Here is a 26,755-nt window from a genome sequence, read left to right on the forward strand (position 1 = left end):
GCAACGCAGCTCTGTGGCGCTTACTGGAGGTACTTAGTGGTCTAGTTTGACCCTAGGGACCCTTAGGATTCAAGGGGACTTAATCTCTCAATTTAGAACAGCCACAGGGCGCGTTTACACAATGGTGAAGGGAGGGGACGGGGCCTGAGGTGACGTGTGCAAACACGCACTATGGCACGTTTTAAATTGGGGATATAATTTCCCTTCAATACTGAGGGCCCCTGGGGGCTAACTAGCCCACCAAGTGCTTCCAGTAAGCGCCACTGAGCTGCTTTGCAGAGAGGTGGTCCAGGCCGTGCCACTTTTTATACCTCTCTGCAACGCCGCTCTGTGGCACTTACTGGAGGTACCTAGTGGGCTAGTTAGACCCTAGGGACCCTCAGGATTCAAATGAACTTAATCTCCCAACTAAAAACGGACACAGGGCGTGTTTACACAGTGGTGAAGGGAGGGGACGGGGCCTGAGTTAACGTGTGCAAAAACGCTCTGTGGCCTGTTTTAAGAGGTAGTTTTAACCCCCCTGCCCTATTATATACTAGGGGCTTACAGAGGAGGTCATGCTAATCACAGGGAGACCCCAACGCATAATGTTCCCTAGTGTATGTAGGTGTTTTCACTGTATTCTAAGTGTCTTTTGACATAGCACTGGCTCTAGGACTGGTTAGTCAGACTCAGTTACCACCAGTATCCGTCTGAAAAAGTTGAGGGTAGAGGATGATTTTGCAACAAGGATTCTTTCTGCTCTTCTTTTTGTTCTTTCTGCACGTTATCCTTCTTCCTGCACTTTTCTTCGTCTTTGAGGACTTCTGTTGCTTCTTTCTGCACTTCTTTTTTTTCTTTCTGTGCATTTTTTCTTCTTTCTTCACATGTCCTATCTCTGTAGGCATAGTTAGAAATTAGCATTTAAAAAACCTTTGAAATTCACAGAAAAAACCATAGGTTTCAGGCACGTTATAGTTAGGAATTAGCATTTAAAAAACCTCAGAAATTCACTGAAAAAAACATAGGTTTCAGGGGTGTTATAATTAGCTGGACTTTTCACTTGTACAAAACCATTGAAATTCCCCAGTTATAGTTAGTTCAGCTAACTATAACTCGCGCGCCCGCAATGCACTGCTGATGACGTCACATATTACATCACTCATGACATGGTCAGTGACATCACTCATGACATCACTGATGACATCTCAAATGACATCACTGATGACATCACTGATGACATCATCCTTGTGATAGAGTGGCAGACCTCCTCTCACCCTAATATAACCTTTGATACACACATTCAAAAATAGAGAGTCAAATTTTCAAAACAACGGACATACCAATACCAGTTACAACAACCTCTTCAGTAATTCTAAGATCCACATACACATCCACTCATTCACCAACAGTCCTATACAGTCACTCATACATGTACTCATTCATCATATGTACTCATACACCTATACATCCTGTTACACAATGCCACTCATCCATACAGTTACTCACACACATAGTCACTAATGCTAATAAAGAATCAAACATACATTTACTTGCATATACAGTTATACACACACCACCACACTTACTTCTACGGAAACTTACACATACTTAGTCTTTTAAACAATCACTTATAGAAACACATACTTATTCATACAGGAACTCTTTCAATCTCTTACTCTCACATATACTCACTTATATACACCAATAGTCACAAATACTAGTTTAAAACATATGTAGTTACTCATAAAGACACTATTGAGACAATCATTCACTCACTAACACACCCATACACACACTCATCCACCCATACAGTCCTGCACACATGCTGTCTTCAACACATACAAACAGTGAGTCACTCATTCATGCACCTATGCACTATGTAATACCCCCCACCGAACCATGCAGACACTCAGACTGATACTCAAAAAACCAACTAATAACCTATATAGACACCCATGTAGCTACTCGCCAACCCATGCAGCCACTTATACACAAAGTGAGAGACTGATACAGATATTTACATATTTAAACATTACTCACTAAGCCATCTATTCACTATGATACACTTAATCAGTCAGTTACACAATCAATTTTTCAAAAACAAATCATCCATTTAGACACTTATATACCCATTTATTCTTCCATCGACCTTGAGATATACATATATAAAACATATTTAATTTTCAGAAAAACAGACATTCACTGGATGATGTCATCAGTGATGTCATCAGTGATGTCATTTGAGATGTCATGAGTGATGTCATGAGTGATGTCACTGACCATGTCATGAGTGATGTAATATGTGACGTCATCAGCAGTGCATTGCGGGCGCGCGAGTTATAGTTAGCTGAACTAACTATAACTGGGGAATTTCAATGGTTTTGTACAAGTGAAAAGTCCAGCTAATTATAACACCCCTGAAACCTATGTTTTTTTCAGTGAATATATATATATATATATATGTGTGTGTATATGTGTATGTATGTATATGTGTATGTATGTATATGTGTATGTATGTATATGTGTATATGTATGTGTATGTATGTATATGTTTGAGGCATGTGGGCTGCTGAATTCATATCTGTGCATAGATCGCCGCCTAGTGTTGGGTCCGGATGTTTGCACGTTGTTGTCCTGGAAGAGTCTTCGAAGTATCCTGGGATAGGTGACTCCTCCCCTGGACTACAGTGCGCATGGGCATCCTCTCCATCCTCAGATTGTTTTTTTCCGCCATTGGGTTCGGATGTGCTTATCTTGACTCAAGTTAGGAAAAACTTTTTACAGGCCAAAAGGCCTTTAGTTCGCGTCGGTACTGTTCCCGATCGGTATCGATAGTTATTTGTTAGTTTACTAACTTCCAGACCAACTTTTTCGCATCATACCCGACCATCGACCCGACATCGACGATGGAATCGAGGACGCCATTCAAGCGGTGCCCTGTATGCAATGCGAAATATCCCCATGTCGACGTCCACCCGGTGTGCAACAAATGCCTTTCACCGGATCACGACGAGTCCACATGTATGGCCTGTGCCCGATTCCGATCCAAGAAGACTCTCCGGAATCGTCGAGCAGCGAGGCTCGAAGCGCAGCAAGCGGCACCGGCCCCGACCGACATCTTCAACGCAGAGGACGAAGATGTGGAAGACGTGGAGAACCTACCCTCCAGCCCCGCTTCCGAACACGACTCCGGATCGGAAGACGTCGAAGAACAACTCTTTCACAGAGACGAAGCCGACACCGAGGTAGGATACTACAATGAGGCCTTAGGGGCCGAAGAGAGTAGCTCCGGTGACGAGCAAGGCCTACCCGTACAGACTGTGGATATCCCAGTGCGTCAGTCTATGGCTTCGGTCGAGGGATCGCCTTCGGGCCTTACCCAAGACCTATCCCGCATCCATTCGGCCCCGCCCTCTGGCCCGGCCTCGGACATTCAGCGGCAGCCTTTACTACCCAAAACGGCTGGTTTCCCTTCATCGAAACCGAAAGCCGTATCGGTTCAGCAGAAACCGAAACTGAAAATCACACTGGTCGGATTGAAGCCCACCACACCTTCGACGCCAGCCAAACCCGTCGGCACCGACCGCACCAAACGGGACTTCGGTGCCGAGCTTGCAGCAGCCGACGTCGGCACCGACGCACGGAAAAAGACCATCGGTACCGCCAAACCGCCTCGGCTCCCGGCACCGAAACAATCTGCTCCGACCACAAAGGTCAAAATGGCTGCTGGATCTCACACCACTTCGAAAGCAGCACCAAAGGCACAATCATGGAAGCCGTCGACAGCTACTACCTCTCCTCGACTCGCTGACCCCGTGGCACCGAAGAAGTCCACGCCTGCCTCAACGGAACCGGTCGGCGCCAAAGAACCGTCGGCGTTCCAGGTGCGGCAAGTTTCAGCATCCTTGCAACGCATCAAAGATAAGGCGGCCCTCCAGGACACATCAAGCTCCGAGCCGAAAAAGGCTCAAAAAGCTTCTCCGGCACCGGCCAACATCACTTTTGGCCTGCCACCATCCACGGCGCCAAAACTGTTCGAAATCAGAACACGTGTCACCCACACCAGGATCACACCTGCAGAACACTCTCCTACGGAGACGTCGCCATCACACATCATCGATGCCGCAACAGGCAGAATGATGCTTCACAAGAGGAAGATAACTTCCGAGCCAGCTTTGGACTCCTACCGGATCCCACTAAAGAAAAAGCTGCCAGTGGATTCGGGACCAATTCTTTACGAGCCTTTCCATACCTCTCACCAAGATCCACAGTCCTTCTCTCCGACACACTCCGAAACCGACGTTTTGGAGGACTACATAGGTGACCACGTCCCCTACCCCGGAGAAATGGACCCTGAAGGCCAACAGGACCCTGACCAAGCCTGGGATGACCCTGTAGACTCAAACGCACCTATGGATACGCAGGACACGCAGCTATATGGTGCAAAAACGTCTCCCACAGAGGACACTGCCGCATTCAACGCCCTCATTGAAAGTGCTGCGGCCAATCATGGTGTTCAACTCCACTCTGACACCATAGAGGACGATTTTCTCATGGATACTTTCGCATCCTCAGAAAGACATATTAAAACTCTACCCATGTTGAAAGGTGTCCTCAAACCAGCAAAGGACATTTTCAAAGAACCCACCAGGGCAAGAGTAATAAACCCCAGAATCGACAAAAAATATAGGTCAGCGCCTGGGGATCCTACCTATATTAGAGGACAGTTGCCTCTGGATTCCATAGTAGTCGCGAATGCTCGTAAACGGGCGCACTCGCAGACTGGGGATGCTCCTCCCCCGGACAAAGAGTCCAAGGTGTTAGAGACCTCCGGCAAACGGGTTGCAGCCCAAGCAGCTAACATATGGCGTATTGCCAATACTCAGGCGCTCCTGGCTCGCTACGACCGAGCGCATTATGACACACTAGAAACCTTACTACAACATCTCCCTGACCAATACAAAGAGGGAGCAGAGATCCTCATCAGAGAGGGACAACTCCTCACAAACGCATCCATCAAGTGTGCACTGGATGCCGCAGATACAGCTGCCAGAGCCATAAACACTAGCGTCATGTTACGACGACACGCCTGGTTACGAATCTCCAGATTCAAACCTGAGGTGCAAAATAACATCCTCAACCAGCCGGTCAACCCAGACTACTTATTCGGGCCAGAGGTTGACACCACACTAGAAAAAATAAAAAAGGACACAGACACTGCAAAGTCCATGGGGGCTCTCCAAGCTCAGACCTTTCGGAGTGGCTCCTTTCGTCGCCCCGGCAATAGAGGAGCAGGTAGAGGACAGGGGTCACAGCAAACCTACAACAAGGGCAACACCCAAAGTACCTACGATAAAAACACCAGGGGTGGATATCGTGGTTCAAGCACAAAGGGCAGAGGACGCGGATACGGCAATACCAGATCCTCTCCCAAGAACAAACAGTGACGCCCTCTCCCTTCCTCCCGACCACACACAACCTGTCGGGGGAAGGTTGCAAAGGTTCCTGTCCACGTGGAACTCCATCACCAGGGACAGGTGGGTCAAAGATATTATCAAACACGGTTACTGCCTAGAATTAACCTCGACTCCACCCACAATACCCCCAAAACACCGTCCTATGTCCTCAGAGCACTTAGCGCTATTACAGCAGGAAGTGCTAAGTATGCTGCAAAAAGGCGCAATAGAGGTCGTACCCGTCCACGAGCAAGGTACAGGGGTGTACTCCCTGTACTTTTTAATACCAAAAAAGGACGGGTCACTCAGACCTATACTAGACCTGAGACCCCTCAACCGCTATATTCTTTCGGAGCATTTCCACATGCTCACCCTGCAACAAGTCCTCCCACTGCTCAAACAGGGAGACTTCCTGGCCACACTAGACCTCAAAGATGCGTATTTCCACATACCCATTCACCCATCACACAGGAAATATCTCAGGTTCACTATTCAAGGGCAGCACTACCAATTCAAGGTTCTTCCCTTCGGCGTGACGACGGCGCCCAGGGTTTTCACAAAGTGCCTAGCTACTGTGGCGGCACATCTACGGAGGCAACACATTCATGTCTACCCCTACCTGGACGACTGGCTTGTTCAGGCAAAGTCAGCCCAGCAATGTGCCAACCCATGTCCCGCACCATTCACCTTCTTCACAGTCTGGGGTTCTCACTAAATTACCCAAAATCACATCTCCAACCCGCACACGTACAACAGTACCTAGGTGCGACCATAGACACTCTGGCGGCCACAGCTCAGCCAAATTTAGTGAGAATCAACAGCATGCAAATGCTAATTTCCAAGTTCAAACCCCAACACTCCCTTCCCGCGCGAGTGTTTAGGCAGTTGATAGGCATGATGGCCTCCTGCATTTTCATAGTCCCACACGCGAGACTACATATGCGCCCGCTTCAGGAGTGCTTAGCACGTCAATGGAATCAGGCTCAAGGGCAACTAAAAGACCTAGTGTTGGTGAGCGGTCGGGCATACAACTCTCTGCATTGGTGGAATCCACAAAACCTTTGCAAGGGCCGACCGTTCCAAGAGCCAGTTCCACAAATAATACTGACAGCGGACGCGTCTCTCCAGGGATGGGGAGCTCATGTACTCAACTACACAGTGCAGGGACTATGGACAATACAACAAAAGAAGATGCACATCAACCTTCTAGAACTGATGGCAATCTTCCTGGCTATGAAAGCATTTAAAGTACACTTGTGCAACAAAGTCGTGTTGATCCGGACGGACAACATGACCGCCATGTACTACATACAGAAACAGGGAGGAACACACTCTCCACAGTTGTCTCATCTGGCTCAGAGCATGTGGAAGTGGGCCATTCAGAGGAACATGTTCCTCATGGCGGAACACCTCCCCGGCAAGGACAACCAGATGGCGGATCTGCTCAGCAGACACAGCCACCAGATGCACGAGTGGGAGTTGCACCCATCAGTACTCCAACCGTACTTCCAGCGGTGGGGTCATCCAGAGATAGACCTCTTCGCCACAAGCGAAAACGCAAAATGCCAAAGCTTTGCCGCCAGGTTCCCACATCCGCAGTCGCAGGGCAATGCGATATGGATGAACTGGTCCGGCAGATTTGCGTACGCTTTTCCCCCAGCACCATTGATACCGCTGGTGGCACGCAAACTCAGACAACACTCACTGACACTCGTCCTGGTTGCTCCAACGTGGGCACGCCAGCCATGGTACACCACCTTTCTCGAACTTTCCGTGGTGCCTTATCAAAGGCTGCGGATCAAACCCACGCATTTGACGCAGAACCATGGAGAGATTCAGCACCCAGATCCGCAACAGCTGAACCTGGCAATCTGGCTCCTGAAGTCCTAGAATTTGGCTACCTTAACCTGCCACCTGACTGTATGGACATCATTAAGGAGGCCAGGAGACCCACTACCAGAGCTTGCTATGCAGCCAAATGGAAAAGATTCGTCATTTATTGCAATAATAATGACATTAACCCGCTAGACGCATCCATCCAAAACATAATCGGTTACCTCTTACACCTATACCGATGCAATCTGGCGTACACCTCGATACGTGTCCATTTGATCGCAATATCAGCCTATCTCCAGAACAGGCAGCACCTCTCTTTATTCAGAGTGCCGGCCATAAAAGCATTCTTGGAAGGACTCAAACGAGTAATTCCTCCAAGCCACCCACCGGCTCCAATGTGGAACCTCAACTTGGTCCTCACACGCCTGATGGGTCCACCCTTCGAACCTCTGCACTCATGCGAGATTCAATTCCTCACCTGGAAAGTAGCTTTCCTAGTAGCAATCACTTCTTTAAGAAGAGTTAGTGAACTCCAGGCACTAACTGTTCAAGAGCCATTGATACAGGTTCACACAAACAGGGTCGTACTACGTACCAACCCCAAATTCATGCCCAAGGTGATATCGCAGTTCCACATGAACCAAACTATTGAACTGCCTGTTTTCTTTCAAAACCCACAAACTGTCGCAGAAAGAGCACTGCATACACTAGATGTAAAGAGGGCCCTCATGTACTATATCGACAGGACTAAAGTCTTTAGGAAAACAAAACAACTTTTCGTTGCCTTTGCCCCACACCACAAAGGTAACGCTATCTCCAAAGCAGGTATAGCCAGATGGATCGTTAAATGTATTCAAATTTGCTATCAAAAGGCTAAACGCACATTAACGATTCCCCCACTAGCCCACTCAACACGTAAGTTAGGGGCCTCCATGGCTTTCCTAGGAAACATTCCTTTGCATGATATATGTAGAGCAGCCACCTGGTCCACTACACACACATTTACCAAACACTATTGTGTAGATGTGCAATCAAAACAGCAGGCAGCTGTAGGACAGGCTGTTCTCAAAACTCTTTTTCAGACCGCTGCAGCTGGCACTGGTAGCCGCCGCTAATAGAGGGCACTGCTATGTATTCTATGCACAGATATGAATTCAGCAGCCCACATGCCTCGAACTGAATATGCTACTTACCAGTATGCATCTGTTCTTGGCATGTAGGGCTGCTGACATTCATATCGCCCTCCCTCCTCCCCGGCGCCTGTAGCAGCTGCAGCTCTCAGAATTACTGTAAGCATGGTCATCACTTTCTATATCTACTCCATCACTGCCACAATGGCGAAAAACAATCTGAGGATGGAGAGGATGCCCATGCGCACTGTAGTCCAGGGGAGGAGTCACCTATCCCAGGATACTTCGAAGACTCTTCCAGGACAACAACGTGCAAACATCCGGACCCAACACTAGGCGGCGATCTATGCACAGATATGAATGTCAGCAGCCCTACATGCCAAGAACTGATGCATACTGGTAAGTAGCATATTCAATATGTATGTATATGTGTATATGTGTATGTGTATGTATATGTATATATGTATGTATATATGTGTGTGTGTGTGTGTGTGTGTATGTGTGTGTGTATGTATATGTATATGTATATATGAATATATGTATGTATATGTATGTGTATGTATATGTATATGTGTATGTATGTGTATGTATATATGAATATATGTATATGTATGTATGTGTATGTATGTATGTGTATGTATGTATGTATGTGTATATATATGTATATGTATGTGTATGTATGTGTATATATATATGTGTGTATATGTATATATATAAACCAAGATCCTCCTTTCTGGTGTCCTCAATCTTTTAGGGGGTGGCGCGAGACCGGCGGAGCAAAACCGGCAATTAATATGTCCAAAAAACGAAGTTCCACTCGCGCTCTCGGACAGCAAATGCAAAGAAACAGTTTCTTTGCATTTGCTGTCCGCGAGTGGAACTTCGTTTTTTGGACATATGTATATATATATGTGTATATGTATGTATATGTATATATATATGTATAAATAAACATTCTATATTTTAAAAAACCATACAAAGTCAAAAGTACCATAGGATAACATTGACACATAGGAATGCATTGAAAAAGAAATCACTTTACTGACATATCCATGTCGTTTTTATAGTCCAAACTCCAGCCAATCAGGTGCAAACACCCTCTAGAACCTTCTCAGAAGCTCAGGCCCTCAGATTTTCTACCGCACGTCGTGTGAAGGGAGTCTCCCTGAGCTCTGCTCAGTTTTTTCTCTGGTTTTGGATATCTTCAGCTTTTCTTGATGTCTTCAAGTAAGAAGTCTCTTTTCCGTCCTTGCGCTTCTTGTGGGAAGTTGACTCTATTCAGAGGACCCTCACGAGAAGTGTATATACTGCCTCTACCCTGACCATGAGGTAGGAAACTGCAAAATTTGCAGGACTTTTTCTCAGAAGACTCTAAAGGATAGAGAGGGCCGCCTCCTTCTGTGGCTACAGAATTTGAAAGTCACAGATAATCCTCTCTCTGACGCCGAAAGTGTGGCTTCTGGGCGCACTGGAGCCTCCTCGAAGCGTAGCAGTGTGACATGCACTACTATTTTTGGGGACCCTTACAGACTGCAGGACTTCATTTACCAGCATCCTTGGTACTGCTCACAGTGATTGAAGAACAAGGGCTGTGATTGGACACTTGAGTACCAATAGGAACACCACGAGCAGTATGTAAAGTTCCTGCACATTGCAACTAATTTTTAAAACACAATGCTGGCAATGAAGAAGGCATTCGCCGAAACGCGTCTGCCAGGTGTTTTAAGCTTGAATTTCTCTGTTTGGTGGCAATTAAACCTACCTGATCTGTCCAAAAGCATGTGTCGGACCCGTTTTTTGGCAAAGAGGCGGGTGTGGTGGTGGATATGTATATATGTGTGTATGTGTGTATATATATATATGTGTGTATATGTATATATATGTATAAATAAACATTCTATATTTTAAAATAACATACAAAGTCAAAAGTACCATAGGATAACATTGACACATAGGAATGCATTGAAAAAGAAATCACTTTACTGACATATCCATGTCGTTTTTATAGTCCAAACTCCAGCCAATCAGGTGCAAACACCCTCTAGAACCTTCTCAGAAGCTCAGGCCCTCAGATTTTCTACCGCACGTCGTGTGAAGGGAGTCTCCCTGAGCTCTGCTCAGTTTTTTCTCTGGTTTTGGATATCTTCAGCTTTTCCTGATGTCTTCATGTAAGAAGTCTCTTTTCCGTCCTTGCGCTTCTTGTGGGAAGTTGACTCTATTCAGAGGACCCTCACAAGAAGTGTATATACTGCCTCTACCCTGACCATGAGGTAGGAAACTGCAAAATTTGCAGGACTTTTTCTCAGAAGACTCTAAAGGATAGAGAGGGCCGCCTCCTTCTGTGGCTACAGAAGTTGAAAGTCACAGATAATCCTCTCTGACGCCGAAAGTGTGGCTTCTGGGCGCACTGGAGCCTCCTCGAAGCGTAGCAGTGTGCATGACTTGCCCTCCCCCTTTCTTAAAAGAGAAAGCTTCACCTTTTGGAGGTTGCTAAAGTGCCACTACACTCTGCTGCTACGCCCACACCCCGAGATCTCCATCTCAGGCGTCTGTGGCTCTCCCAGCGCATGTTTCCTCTCATAAACGTGCCAGACCGTTGACTGGCTCGTCGACTGTCACTCCGTCGACGAAATCTGATGCTTCTACTACTTCGTCGACAACGGTGACGACTGCTTCCAGCAGGTTCCTTATGCTGTCGACGGCGGCTTCGTCGACGCTATCTCAGTCGACGTTTGTTTGTGTCTCCTTGAAATCTGTCTTGTCGACGATCCCTATATCTTCGTCGACGACTAAGAAACCTGTGGCTGTCCCGTCGACATCTAAGTCTTAATCGACGATCAAGAAGAAGAGATCCTCCTCGTCGACAGTGACTAAGGCTTCATCGACGGTGGCGGCTTCGTCGACGGCGTTGGCGGCTTCGTCGACGACCGGTCTCTCGTCCACGCCAAATTTTGCATCTTTCATTGGTGCCTGTTTCTACGCCAACACCTGCTTGTCGTTGATTCACTCCTGCAGCGTCGTCATGCTGTTTTGGATTCCATTACAGCCACCAGCCACGCAACCACCACCACAACTGTTTCCCTCTGGCAATGGGGATGATTCTGCCTCGGATGATGATATACATACCACATTCCGGGCTGCTCGCAGTCCATCAGAACTTTTCATAAAGTGTCAAGATTTCGACTATGAGGACCAGGAGGACCATTATTATCAGGAGGAAGAGGAGGAACCTCCTGCTCAGATTCCGATGGCACAGTTGCCATTATCCCTAATTTCTAATCTCCAATTTATGCTGGAGGATTACAACCGCTGTTTCCCACCTGCTTCCCACGGCTCTCCACGAGAGGCGCCTCCGAACACTCCAGCTCCTCCTCTGCCGGCGGCGGAACCAACACCATCCGTCCCTTTACTAGTACCTCCTCCAGAGGGTGACTCTGACGTCCTTCGGGTTAGAGAAGACGGTGAACTCCTGGGTGGTGATACTATGGCTGATTGGGACAAATACCAGATCATTTCGCCGTCTCCGCCTCCGGAGTCACCAGTGAATTCTCCTCCTGTTGATATCACAGGTTTCCATCAATTGATGGAAAGGGCGGCACAGCGTTTTCATCTCCCAATGGAAGTGCGAGAGGAGGATTGCTTTTTTTATGATTTTAAAACTCAGCCGCAGAAGCAAGTTCAGGCTGTGCCCATAGTTGATTTAATCTGGAACGAGGGTATGAAATTGATAAACACCAAATTCAATTCCTGCAGTTCTCCTGCGGTTGGAGAAGAAATATAAGGCTCCAGACTCTTCTCCTGCTTGCCTGGTATCCCAGCCAAAGCCGGATTCTGTGATAACCCAGGCTTACCTCTCCACCTGACCGTGATGGGCGTCGCTTGGATGCCATTGGAAAAAAAAATGGAACCATGGCCTCTACAACTGTCAGAGCAGCGAATTCCCTAGCCATCTTGGGTCGCTACGACTGCCAAATGTGGTCCGATATGGCTGCTTTCATCAACCTCATCCCAGAGCCCTCTAGAGCGGACGCTCTAAAGAATCTTCAGGAGGGAGAAAGAGCATCTTCGGAGATCGATTATTCTGTGGATATTGCCTCAACTGGTTTTCGCCAGCTAGCTGGGGCAGCTGTTCTAAGGAGGCAGGGTTGGCTTCGCTCTACTTCTTTTCGCCAGGTAGTCCAGGCGAAAATCCTTGACATGCCCTTTGATGGGGAGTCGCTGTTTGGCCAGCACGTGGATGAGGCGCTCCAAACCATAAAAAAGGACACGGAAACAGCTCGTTCCCTTGGCATGCTGCAGTTTAAAAGATGGCCTTTTCGGGGTGCTCGCGGACGCAGCCCCAACTCCTCCTTTCGTGGCGGATCAACACAATACCGCCCATACAATCAAGGAAATCAGCGTTTTTCCTCCCAGATTCCACAGTCTTATCGACAACATACTAATAAGTCCTACAGGGGAAAGTCTAATTATCGGGGAACCTCTTCCAAGAAACAATGACTTTCTTTGCTTACACCCCCCTCCTCTCAAGGCCCCCCCTATCAGAGTTGGAGGACGAATCTTGAAATTCTTTTCAAATTGGCCGCTAATAACTTCAGACCGTTGGGTATTGGACATTGTTTTAAAAGGCCATGCTCTGGAATTCCCCATCCCCCCACCCCCCAAAACCGGTCCTCCTCCCGCTCATCTCAAGGAGCTTTTCCAACAAACCAAACTAATGCTCAAAGAAGGGGCCATCGAAGTGGTTCCAAAGACTCAGAGGGGGCTGGGTTTCTATTCCCGTTTTTTCCTCGTGCTAAAGAAGTCTGGAGAGTGGCGCCCTATCCCCGACTTGAGGGCTCTGAACAAGTTTCTAAAGGATCAGACTTTCTGCATGCTTGCACTGAGGGAAATTCTTCAGCTCCTCTCTCAAGACGACTTCATGTCTACAATCGATCTTCAGGATGCCTATTTCCATGTGCCGATTCTACCACGCCACAGAAAATACCTGCGCTTCCATGTAGGCCAGAGAGACTTTCAATTCAGAGTCCCGCCCTTTGGGCTCCGCTCCGCCCCCCGGTCTTTACAAAGGTCCTCGCCCCGGTGGTGGCCTATCTACGATTGCGAGGCATTCAAATCTTCCCATATTTGGACGATTGTCTAATCAAGTCTCAGTCTTACCATCAGGCATCCTTAGACACTCAGTTTGGTCGGACTCTGACAGTCCCAGAGACTGGAACAGTCAACACACAAAAATCTCAGTTCACGCCAGCTCTTCACAGAACTTTCCTAGGCGCTACTCTGAATACCTCCATGGCTTTTGTTTCCGACGACCGGCAGAAGCGGATCCTGCAGCTCGCAGCTCACATCAGATCAAAACGGTCCGTTTCAGTCCGCATCTTGAAGTCCTTTCTGGGGATGGCGTCTTCCTGCATTTCTTTGATCCCACATTGCAGACTGAAGGGTCGTCCAATTCAGGAAGAACTGGACAAGCAGTGGCGTCAGGTGTCTGGGTCATTCAGCAAACCGGATCTTCGTCACCGCTCGCATGGAACAAGCTCTGCGCTGGTGGATGAAACATCGCAGCCAGCACTTCCTTCTTGGCAAAGGCTCCAGAGCTCGTCCTTACCACGGATGCCTCCCTGGAAGGGTGGGGCGGTCACCATCAAAGGCAAGTGGAATCTGTCCCAACGTTCTTGGCACATCCACAGGCTAGAACTGATGGCAATCTTCCTTGCTCTCATATCGTTCCGACTTCTGCTTCAAGGGGAATCAGTGCTCATTCAAACGGACAACACCACGAGCATGCACTATCTAAACAAGCAGGCCGGTACCAAATCTCTGCTGCTTTCCCAGCTAGCTCAGTAGATCTGGGATTGGGCCATACTCCCATCAGATCACTCTAACAGCAGTCCACCTACCAGGTATTTCCAACATTCTGGCGGATTCTCTCAGCAGGTCCGCGTCATCGACCCACGAGTGGGAGTTGCATCAGCCGACTCTGGACTTCGTCTTCAGCCTCTGGGGTCACCCGGGCTTGGATGTCTTTGCAACTCCACAGAATAGCAAATGCTAGTCTTACGCAAGTTGGCTTCCCCACAGCGGGTCGTGCGGGAATGCCCTTTCGATGGACTGGTGCAAGATATTTGTCTACGCTTTTCCGCCAATCCCGCTGGTACCTTGAGTGTTGTAGAAAATGCGGAGACAACCATGCCACATTCTCCTGATTGCTCCCCGGTGGCCTCGGCAGGCATGGTTCTCGGAGTTACTGCTCCTCTCACAATGCGAGCCCATCCTCCTTTGCCCCCGGCCGGACCTTCTCACGATGAACAACGGTCGGATCTGCCATCCGAACCCCAGTTCACTCAAATTGTCGGCCTGGATCCTGAGCACCTTGAATTTGCTCACTTAAATATTTCGCCTACCTGCAGAGAGGTTCTTGCCAGGGCGCGGGCGCCTTCCACGGTGAAGACCTACAAACTAAAGTGGAAACGCTTCTGCCATTGGTGGTGTTCTGCTAACATCCACCCAGTGCACGCCTCTCCGGCACAACTTCTGCCTTTCTTTTTGCAGTTGGCACAGTCCAGACTCTCATTACACTCTAAAAGTCTTTTTGGCAGCAATTTCTCGTTTTCGCCAGCAATTTCTAGTTTTCGCCAGGACGGCTCTTCGTCCAGAGTGATTCAACAGTTCTTTAAGGGATTGTTCCGGATGTTTCCACCCATTCGGCGTCCCCCGCCCACATGGCGTCTTAACATCGTATTGGCGCAACTTATGAAGGCGCCCTTTGAGCCAATCCACTCAGCAGATTTTAAATTCTTGACCTGGAAGGTTGCCCTCCTGCTTGCTCTGACTTCCTCACGTCGAGTGAGTGACATTCACGCCTTAACAATCCAGCCTCCTTTCCTCCAATTTAAATCGGACTCTTATCCTTTGAACTAACCCAGCTTTCATGCCGAAGGTGCCGTTCGACTTTCATCTTAATGAGCCTGTGATTTTAAAAACCTTTTTTCCTCATCCGCAATCTGCAGCGGAACAGATGCCTCAAATTTTATATTAGCAGAACGGCTCCCTTTCGCCAATCTGACCAACTGTTCATTGCCTGTAAGGGACATTCTGTTACCAAGCCAACAATTGCACTTTGGATTTCTTCAGCGATATCATTCTGCCAAGGCTGGCAAGCCTCTTCCTTCCGGAGTGAGGGTGCATTCTACAAGGGCAATGTCCTCCTCTACTGCCTTATTTGCTGGTGTGCCAATTCATCAAATCTGCTGGGCAGCTACGTGGTCCAGCAGGCACACTTTCACGAGGCACTACTGCCTGGAGGCGATCAACGAAGCCGATACCGCATTGGGCCAAGCAGTTCTTCGTAATCTTTTCAAATAAGGTGAGCCTCTGTTACTTCCCTCCTCCTTGGGTTATCAGTTTTGTGATTCTGTGATGCTATGTCATTGTATTTCATGCAACTTTGATACTGCCTCTTCAGGCTGCAGAGTACTGCTCACTATTCTATTCAAGCATGTGAATCTATGAAAGACACCCTAATACTGGAGAAGAACAAATGTTACTTACCTGTAAACTGTGGTTCTCCAGTATTGGTGTCTTTCATAGATTCACATGCGACCCACCCTTCCTCCCCTCAGAGGCTCTCTTCTCCTCATAAGACTCTTTTGTCACTCTTGTGCTCCGAAAATCTGAGGGCCTGAGCTTCTGAGGAGAAGGTTCTAGAGGGTGTTTGCGCCTGATTGGCTGGAGTTTGGACTATAAAAACGACATTGTCAGTAAAGTGATTTCTTTTTCAATGCATTCCTATGTGTCAGTTATCCTATGGTACTTTTGACTTTGTATGTTATTTTAAAATATATAATGTTTATTTACATATGTATTTTATTCATGAGGCTTAATGCTTTTTTTATGTACCGTGGGACTCCCACTTCGACAGGGAATATTCAAGCATGTGAATCTATGAAAGACACCAATACTGGAGAACCACAGTTTACAGGTAAGTAACATTTGTTCTTCCCCAGACACAGCCCACCTACTACAGGGAGGAGGGGCAATGCTTGTATGTGCATGCTTCAACGTAAATTATTCACATTACATCATTTAAACACTAAACGTACCAACAACAGGGTCCAAACAAATGGGAAAATCCATTAGCACATACCCTCTGCAAGGCAAGCTGAGGGCGCTGTCTCCAAAAAGGAAGAGATGTACACCAGCTGCAAACTTCAAAGTACTCCAGAAGATTCCAGACTTTACTTCAAAAAGGTCCTTTATAGCAATGGAATATTCTGATGAAAACAACCAGATAATAAGGCAACTGGCTAGACACTGTCAATTCTTGGCCAAAACTGAGCAAATGTCCTTTCCTAATTCAGGCCCACGAGAAGAAACCTTAGCATGAGACTGCAGCATTCCTAGCTCCTGGTAGATGCTTCAAGCCCTGTGTTTGTGGCATTCGCCTAGTTACTGCTGTCTAGGCTCCTCATCTCGTTTGCAGCCCAGTGCACATGCCTGCCGAGTGAAGCATGGTCCATTCCGAGACAAGTATTCCCAAATCTCCAATTCAGGAACAGTGGTTAAGTTGTGGTTTGCGCTTTGCATTCTAGTCCTTTGGAGATGTGTAGTGAGTGAGACAAAGTGCATCCTGGACCATTATTTATTTCCAGAAAGCACACGTTCCGCAAATCCGTTTTTTCAATTTCTTCTTATCCTTTGAAATCCTGGGGTTGTAATGAGAAAAGTGCATCTAACAGGTGACAGAACGCAACCAAAAATTAAACGAAGTGAAATGTACAAAAGGGTAAAAACAGAATCCAAAAACAAAATGGAATTGTTCCCAATTTAGTAACGTGGCGATACAGCTTCTCTGAAATGTAATAGATTATTTGTTAACAGTAAGAGACTATAAAGGTACAGGGCAGTTAATGGTCAGTATAGCCTGAGGTAAGAATGTTAGAACGATATTACAACCAGTTTGAGAGTACTCTAAATTAAACAAGGTGAATCTGAGAAATATCCTACCAGTCTATCTGCCTTATCGGTCTACCTGACACACTGGAAAAGTTCCCTGGCTGTTCCCCCTTCCTTCCCCACCAGGCTCCAGCTGCACTTCGTTATTGTCTAGTACCAAAACAGATAATTTCACTTGATAAAATTACAGCATTATTGCTGTTACCCCTGCCCTGTGTTTATACAGGATATCTCATATAGATCACAACTCACTTCGTTGTGCTGCATGTCGGCAGCGGTGACTTGCAGTCCCTCGAGTCTTCAATGCGCCCTCCCTCATGCGCGTAAAGAATCAAACACCGCCCACGAAGCAAAACCCAAAAGGCACTCACCATCTTGGCATGAACAAAGCCTTTTGCATCTCTAGGATATTAGCATACACTCGGGGGGGGGGGGGGAGGGGGGGGGGAATTAATGAGACCTTTTGCACTAAAGAAGAAAAAAAGTGGTCAAAGATTTCCGAAGCTACTCCATGCGACCTGTATCCCAAAGGTACTTTGTAAAAACAATAGCCAAGTCCTGTAAGGCAGTGAGGGTATGTCGCATCAAATAAAGTGAAAGCGCATATGGTGCGCTGTTAAATAAGTAAATCAGAACAGCCGCTAGTTTGAAAGCAGCAGCGCTGTAAAATAAATAATTAAATACGTGCACCAGCTAAAGTAAAAGTGGACTGTGCCGTACACTAAGTGTGGCCGCTATAGTTAAAGCGGATCGTGCTGTAATTTAAGTAAATGCTCTACAAAAAGCATGCCGCGTGCTGCAATGCTGTGGGTGGAATAGGGAATATCATTAAAGAAAATAGTTCTCACCGACTTATAAAGCAGATTGTGTAAAGACACAAGTAATAAGTCCAATGTTATGGGAGGTTACAAATGCAGACAAGGCGGTCCCAAGGAGAGACTATAAGCCTATTTACAAATAAAAAGCAACAATTTCCCAGGTACAGTAACAGGAGCCAATTGAAAAGATGGGTGTGAAATGGGCAGAGCTTCTATGCCTAACCTCAATACAGCATGCTTCGCAGAGCAGCACAGGCGCTGCCCAGGCCCAACCTAAAAAGGAAGTAAAAATGATTCTGATGAATGGATTCCTTCGCTCGTCATCTTTAATCATTCAGCCTCATCTTTTTCATGTCGACTCCGTGGATCATGGATTTTCCCAAATATTTTTTTTTTTAGGTATTTATCTGAGGTTTTGTTTCTTGCTTTGTCCCTCTTGCGTTTTCTCCTATATGTAAAACCTGAATGTGACATGTACAGTGCTCTGACACCCTGAAGGGTAATGTTAGCACTATATAAAAGCTGCTGGGAGAAAGCTATATTTAAAATGAAACTGAGTGCGCTTGTGGGGGACGGGAGAGGGACATTTAAAAGTTTGTTTGTGTTGTCTTTAATTCTTTGAGGTTTATCACTTTGCTTTGCTCTTTCCATAGTGACTCCGTTGCTGAGAAAATTCCTACTTACAGTTAAATAATTTGTAGGTTACTCCTGTAAAATATCTTTGGTCCAAAGAAGCAGGCCGGCAAAAGCACTATATTTGTGTATTAAAGGTCATATGTTGAAGGTGCTATAAAAAAAAGTTTTAAAACTAAATTGTTAATTCAGAATAGCAGGGTAGTATGTGTTGGCCACCATTTGCCAACTTTTTTTTTTTTAAATATAGAGGGCGGTTTAACGAGAATAAACTTGTTGCTGTTTAATGCTTTTCTCTGTGCACCAGGGTGGAGCATTTAGTCACGTTTGTTGCTTGCATTTCATAATATTAAAAACATTGAGTAAGCCCTGCACCTTGTTTTTGGGCAAATTCAATTGATAATCTGAAACTAGGTTCTGTGCTATTCAGTGTCAAATGGCATGCTGGTAGAAACCCTATACTGAGCTGTGAGATTTTCTGCCCTTGTGGGTAAAAAATACTAATATATCCAACTTTTATGTCTGCTCTGCAATGTTTTCTTTACTGATATGCTGCACACTATATCCAGATAATGTAGCTCGTGTGGAACTTAATACTGGGGCCTGTTGCACTGATTGTGTGACTCCTTCAATCAATCAGAGTTGTAAAGCATGGCTACTCACCCAATAGAGTATCCAGGCGTTTGCAGGCCCCAGAGGTTTATTCGAACAGCCAGGTGTTGAGGGCCATTTGGAATCCCAGAAGTGAGGTGATGGTCGGGAGGTGCGCGGGGAGGCTGTTCAAGGTCTTTTCTGCAATGTGGGAGAAGGAGCGTCCTCCACTTCAACTTAAATAGATGGGGGGAGTATGGGCAAGTGAAAGGAGGTGAGGGTAATCCAACTGATTGTCTGTTTTTATTGATTTCAGAAAATGGTGTAAATGGAGCAGTGACCTCCAATGGAGCCGACTCGCCTCGCAGCAAGAAAGAGAAATCCTCCTAAAATAAACGACATACACCTAAACCCATGTTTCCAAAGAGATTTGCTTTTTGCTGTATCAAATAAAAGGTCCCGTCCTTCATTTTTACTTTTACAACCGAAGTACAATTCACTCTTTTCGAGTCTGGTCAGTTGTATAATTTCAGCTCTTGGATCTGTATGGCAATGAGGTGCTGCATCTCTCTAAGACGAAATGGTCATGGAAACTTACTAAACATTTTATAGCCAGAGTACTGGTTAGTTGGTTCGTAATTTCAGTGTAGAAAAATCTTCATCGGACAACCCTTTTAAACCATCTATACCGTCTTTGTTTTAGAGTCACACCGTTTGTCTAGAAACGTCCTTAGCACAGATAACTGCCATAAACAAGCTGTCCGGGCGAGATGTCCTCATGAAACCGTAAGCATTGTACATTGTTCAGACAAACTAGAAAATATCAAACCTTTCATCTTAAATATCAGTTTTAGATTTAGGGGTGTAGCTTTGTGTAGAGGTTAGAGCATAGCTATTGAAAGTATTTGACCACTAAATACTTGTTTTGCTTATTCTGTTGTTGAATATTTGCTTGTTAGTGCTAATATTTGTCTGAACCACACACACAAAATCAGACCAGTTTAAATTCTGGCAGGATGTTGCTGCCAAAAAAAGAACAGGGTGTCCTTGTACGAAATTACAAGTTGCCTGTAAAGAAGCAAATTACTTCTTGATGCATGCCTTAAATGTAAGAAAACTCGAATACCGAGAATAAACTGTGGCTCCTGTACAAAATAGTCTGATTAAGCAAATCAATGAGTTAGTGAGCACAAATGGCTCATACAGATACTGTTTTCAGTTTGTAAAAACGCTAAAAAATATATATATATAAAACTTCATAACTGCAACATCTTGCTGCATAGGATGTTCCTAGATAATGTGCATTTTGGAGAGGTACAGCAGCTTTGGAATGGGTTGTAAAGGATTTGCTAAGGCACCCAATTGATGCTGTCTAGTATGCAATGTGATTCACATCTTTTGGGTGGCAAGTAGACATTTGCTCTAGAGCACGTTTGGAGATGTTCAGGGTGTACTGATTGGATTTCACAATGATCCATCATCACTTATTTTTTGAAAGTCATCTTGTTAGTTCAGACTCTAAACGCTGTACTCTGCTACTAGTCCACCATGATTGGTACCCAAGAATATTTCTTGCTATTTGGTTTGGAAAACGTGAGCCCACGCCTTTCAAGTGTACTGGTACAAAAATCATTTCCTCACTGGATATATTAGTTGTGGCTTATCTGTTAAAATATTCTGGGCATCACCAAAGATTCTTCAGAGCAGAACTGTTGCCCATATTGCTGTTAATGTCATAGAAACATGTTGGAAGACCTGCTTTGCCCACATGCATTATGTCTTGACGATGGCATTGTTAGGACACATTTAAATCAGCAGTACTGAACATGAAGAAAATTAGCCTTTGGGAAAATAATTGTGATTCTTGTTGTATCTTCTTCAATGAAACTACCGCTTTATGTCCATCTTTAATTGTGAAACATGAAATAGGATTCTCTATATACAGCATATATATATTTTTGGATAAAAATAATATATATTTATATCTTTACTAATAAAAGCTTGAAAAGCTTTTTTAAAAATAAATGTTGATATACTATGCTGTAATTATGAAAAATGTTACCCTTTGAAAAGCAGTAAGTATTTTACATAGATTGCATTTCTTTTAAACTTTTGGGACCAGTTTGTAAATGTGCTTGAACATTAAACATTTTGTTATTCGTAGATTATGTTAGGAGTTTAATGTATTCGTTACTTCTGCGTTAATTTTTGTGTCCCTTTTTTGAAAACAAAACCTTTCATTTTACTCTCTTCAGTCCCCCCCCCAAAAAATGTCTGCCACCAATGCTCACACCTTAACACTTAATGTTCTGTAATTGAAATGTTATTGCAAAAAAGATTTCCTCTAACAAGTTTGACCTCCAGATTTACAAAAACTCAAACATGGTATGTGAAACGTGATTGACAACTGTAGATACATAGAACAGAACATGAGAGGATATCAAGCCAAAATAAAACTTTTTTTACTTGTGTGCCACGTTATTCTCTCTTTGAGGTGGGGTTATTGTTTTTCTAATATTAGTGATTCAGTAGACAACATCACAGGTTATTTGTCAGTCGTACCATTGCACCATTCTCCCCACACTGCACTATTAATCTACCACTACTAATCCTCATCACACTCTCATATAAAATAGCATTGGCTACCCATTTTTATTCTTGTACTCCTGCTTCCTTGTTCGTAGGATCTGTCCTCGATGTTTTAATAAATTGTTTGTGCCAAATATCCAGTTAGTTTTGGAAGCTGGCACACCGTCTCAAAAAGGAGAAAACCTCAGAAAAACAGGTGATGAGGTTGGAGTATTGCCTTGACGAATGTGTGATTACAGGTGTGCCCCCCCCCCCCCCCCCCCATAGTTACTGATGTTGTAGGACCCTGGAGATTACAGGGCACAATTTCAAGAACAGGCTAAGGTAAGACTTAATTTTACCTTGATGCATGACTGAAGCATGCAGGATGGACTATAGGGCTCTTTGTTCTACACCCTGACGAAGGCCCAGGACCCTTCTGCTAGACTAGGTTGCTCTAGGGAGATAGCCTTACAAGGGGCCAAAAAATGTTGGCACTAGACAGTTTGGGTGTGTGTAGCCATTGTCACTCAACTACGCCCATTATTTACAGTACAACTATCTGTTTTAATCCTACCGTGTGTACCTGACAGTTGAGAATCGGGACTGGTTTGCAGTGTTCCCCCCCTGCCTCCTTTTTGCCCAATTTAAGACCCCTAGATGCTAGTTGTCTGAATCTGAGAGTGCCCTGGGCTCTTCTAGGCAGGCCCAGTACCAGTGCTATGGTCAGAACACACTTAAAATACAGTGAAAACGCCTACAGACACTAGGGTACACTATGGGTTAGGGTACCCCTAGGATTGGCATGACCTCCCCTATAGGAGCCCAGTACCTAATCAGGAAGGGGGGATCAAAACTACCTTTAAGTCACTAGTATACAATAGAGCATGGCAGTTTAGAGGCCAGCAGCCCTTGCTGCGCTTGCATGTGGGCACTGCTGAAGTCATTTTAAAAGCAGCCCTGTGTTGCAGGACTGCTTTTAACATGCACATTGTGCCCAAACTCAACTTTGGTCTTTGGGGCACTTAAAAATAAACTACAATGTTTTGGCATATTAAGTACCCCCAGGGTCTCCCCTAGGTGTCCCAGTGGTGGTGGTCTGGTATTTATAAGGTGGACCCATATAAAATATGTTGTATAGGACTTGGGTTTTAATAAAATTGCACAATTCACTTCCCACATTGTAGTAAATTGCCTCCCAAAAATCCTCTTTTGTGCTAAGAGCACTATGGAGTGAGGATCTGCAATATTGTGACCTATTCAGAACCCTTAAAGTCTCCCCTAGGTGTTCCGAGGGGGGGGGGGGGGTCCTGTAGATATAGGCAGGGTCCTTTATAAAAGATGTTTCATAAGCCCTGGTGTTGGATAAATTGCCCAGTTCATTTTCCCAATTGCAGATCCCCAGCCGCATAGGTTAACACAGCAAGACGTTATTCATCAATAATTCCTGCCAGGAGATTCAGAAAAATATATAATTCAAGGACTTATTAGATTTGGTAGTGATATATCCAACAATATACTATTGTTGAATATATCCTAAAATGTACAGACAAGAAGGTATAAGACTTTTTTTGTATGTAAGCCAAAATTCAGCCTTCCAATGATCTGTCCTGATTGGTCAGAGTTAAGTGGATTATCCAGGCTGCTTTGATAAGGTGATAAGTATCCCCTGGGGTGAAAGAGCAATTCTGGGAGGAGAGGGCTCTGCTACATAGGAATGCCAAAGCAAGTGGGAGGGGCTGTAAACAATCTTCAATAGAAGGAGGAGGCAGGAAGGAGAAACCAGTTCCATTTACCTGCACTATAAAATCAATATTCACACGCTGGTTTAGCGTGACGATCACTCGCTTTCACTAGCAGCGCCATCTTGGGTGTGGCAACCTGGTCTCCTGCCATTGTCAGTCGCCATCTTGGGAGGCGTTCTAGCTGTTGGGGAACATCTACACCGACCTACTTAAGTCGGTAAATGCAAGCACGCAGCCCGGGCGTGCCGATTGCGCGCCAGAGGCAAGCCCGTCTGCGCCCATCCGCGCCCCGGACGCTCCCAGCACCAGAAATGCTGCCCGTTCAAAAGACCATCTAGGGTGTTTGATATATAGCAGAGAGCAACTACTGCAGCTGAACCTACCTGAGGGCCATAATTCATCGGGTGATATCCTCACTTGTGGACTGATAAATAGCCGTTCGCTTGATAATCACTCCTCGGAGGGCTTAGGCCTCCTGGAAGACCTGGAGTTAGGCCGCCTGGAAGACCTGGAGTTAGACGCACTCTTTATAACGGAAACATGGGCCACTGCTGAGTCCACTGTAGGTTTGAGCGGTGCCTGCCCTAGCGGATACAAAATCTTCCACAAACCTCGAAGCACGGGTAGAGGAGGAGGAGTGGGTATGATTTTTAAAGATACTTTAGACTTTACACCTTGTCAGATGGATGAGGTAGGGGGGATAGAAATAATGGGTTTCTCATTAGTCTCCTAGCGGGAATTTACTCACGAGGATGCTATGCTATAGGCCCCCGGGTGTGACCACACAATTCCACCTCCTCGCTGATACTATTATCAATCTAAAATGTGCGCACTCCAACATGATTGTACTAGGCGACTTTAACCTCAGAGAGGATGGAGGTCTTTGTGGCCAACTGAGGAACCTCCTGCACACCTGCTCCAACCTGAATCTCCATCAATTGGTGGCTAGTCCAACACACCAGAAGGGACATATCCTGGACTTGGTATTTGCTAACCCAGCTACAACTAGGATATTAAATATAACGCCCTTGAACTGGACGGACCATTCTCTTCTACACTTGAGCATGGTGATGCCTTGTCGGAAGAATAAGTCCAGCCAGCAGCGTTCCTATAGGAAGGATAGAGAATGGGCCAAACTGGCCAAAGTTGACTCCCTAACTACATCTCTGGATGTCAGCTACTTCTCTTCCGCCAAGTCTGTGGATGAAAACTACAGATCATTCACCGGGCATATAACTAAGATCTTAGATCATATTATCCCTATAAAGATACTAAAGAAGGTGAGGAAAAGATCAGCGCCCTGGTATAATGAGGAGCTGCATCAACTCAGACTTTCCCGAAGGCAAGCAGAGAGGAAATGGAGAAGAAACTATGCCGAGGACGACAAAAAAGATCTGAGACTGATCCAACAACAATACAAAGCTCTTATCTTGAGGTCCAAGGCAGATTTCTATGCCAGCTCTATTACCCAGGCTTCAAATGGGACTAAAGCCCTTTTTAGGATTGTCCGGGACCTCTCAACCCCGGACTGCATGAACAACAGAGTAGCCCCCTCGCAAGCTCTGTGTAATGAAATTGCCTCCTTCTTCCAGGAGAAAATTGCTAACATCGTTAATACACTACAGGACAACACTCAGGATGGTTCTGAGGAAACAGCCAGCTTGGCCGATGGAGATCTACCACTGACCGCGGCCCTTGACAGCTTTCAAACACTTTCCCAGGTGGCTTTTGACAGTCTGGTAGAAAGTGTGTCCTCTGGTTCTCCTCTAGACCCTTTCCCTCACAAAATATGGAAACTGTATGGGCGTAATACCTTTCCATGGCTGAGGATGATTTGCAACCAGTCTTTGATGGCTGGATCTGTGCCGGACTGCTGGAAATTAGCAGTGGTGACCCCACTGATTAAGAAACCGAACCTGGACCCCTTGGTACCAGCTAATTTTAGGCCTATTTCGCTTTTACCATACCCGGTGAAAATCCTTGAAAAGATAGTAAGCAAGACACTGTCCTGCTTTCTGGAGGAGAACCTCCTGCTTGACAGGATCAGTTCGGCTTTCGCCCTGGCCACGGAACCGAAACGGCTCTGACTACCATGCTGGACAATCTTCGAATGCGCGCCGACAATGGGAACGCCATGATTCTAGTGCTTCTCGATATGTCGGCAGCATTCAACATGGTGAGCCACCCAGTCCTGGTGGAGAGATTAAAGCAGATAGGTGTTAAAGGCAGGGCGCTGCAATGGCTTCAATCCTACCTAGAAGGTAGACAGCAGGTAGTCACCTTGACACCTTTCTCCTCCAGCAGGTCTCCAGTTGCGTACGGGGTGCCGCAGGGATCTGCAATTAGTCCCATCCTTTTCAACATCTACCTGCGGCCCCTGTTTCCCCTAATTAAATCTTTTGGAGTCAACCTGGTGAACTACGCTGACGACACGCAGCTGGCCTTCTCTTTAGAAGGGGATGAGGCACTATCTATGGATCGATTCCAGCAATGTATGAAGCAGACCACGGACTGGCTCAGAAGGAATTCTCTCCAGTTCAATAGTGGAAAAACAGAGGTGATCTTCTGCTCGCCAACTAGGATCCCAAAACACCTTCCTTCCGAATTTAGACTCTCTCCAGAGGAAGGACCTCTGACACCGGTCAGTAAGGTACGCAATCTTGGGGTGATTATTGATGATGACCTCCAGATGGTATCCCAGGCCAGTAAGACCGCTAACGTCTGCTTTGCCCTGCTGCGGCTGCTTCGGAGCATTCTACCCTTACTTCCTAGGGAGTCCCGAGCTATGGTAGTACGCAGTACGGTATTAAGCAGGCTTGATTACTGCAATTCCCTTTATTTGGGGTCCCCGCAGTATATTCTTCAGTGACTGCAAAGGATCCAGTCAGCTGCAGCCAAACTAGTTGTCGATAGGCGACGTAGCTCTTCGGCCACCGGAGCACTGAGGGACCTAAATTGGCTTCCTGTCAAGGACAGGGTCTCCTTTAAGTCCCTGTGTCTGGCTTTTAGAGCCGTGCATGGACTAGGCCCAGTTCCTTTTACAG

The 26,755-nt window shown here is 45.9% G+C and overlaps 1 protein-coding gene across 1 annotated transcript in view; it reads left to right on the forward strand.

Annotated features, from left to right (window-relative positions):
- TRAM1 (translocation associated membrane protein 1) overlaps positions 1-21,869 on the forward strand; it is a 201,876-nt gene extending 180,007 nt beyond the window's left edge. Inside the window, exon 11 of the mRNA XM_085605459.1 lies at positions 19,715-21,869. Within this exon, the coding sequence (XP_085461585.1) occupies positions 19,715-19,788 (74 nt within the window). The 3' untranslated portion in view covers positions 19,789-21,869. The remainder of the gene's footprint in view (positions 1-19,714) is intronic.
- Positions 21,870-26,755: the final 4,886 nt, after the last annotated feature.

This window comes from Triturus cristatus, chromosome 5_1, assembly GCF_964204655.1.
Source record: "Triturus cristatus chromosome 5_1, aTriCri1.1, whole genome shotgun sequence".
Classification (NCBI taxonomy): Eukaryota; Metazoa; Chordata; class Amphibia; order Caudata; family Salamandridae; genus Triturus; species Triturus cristatus.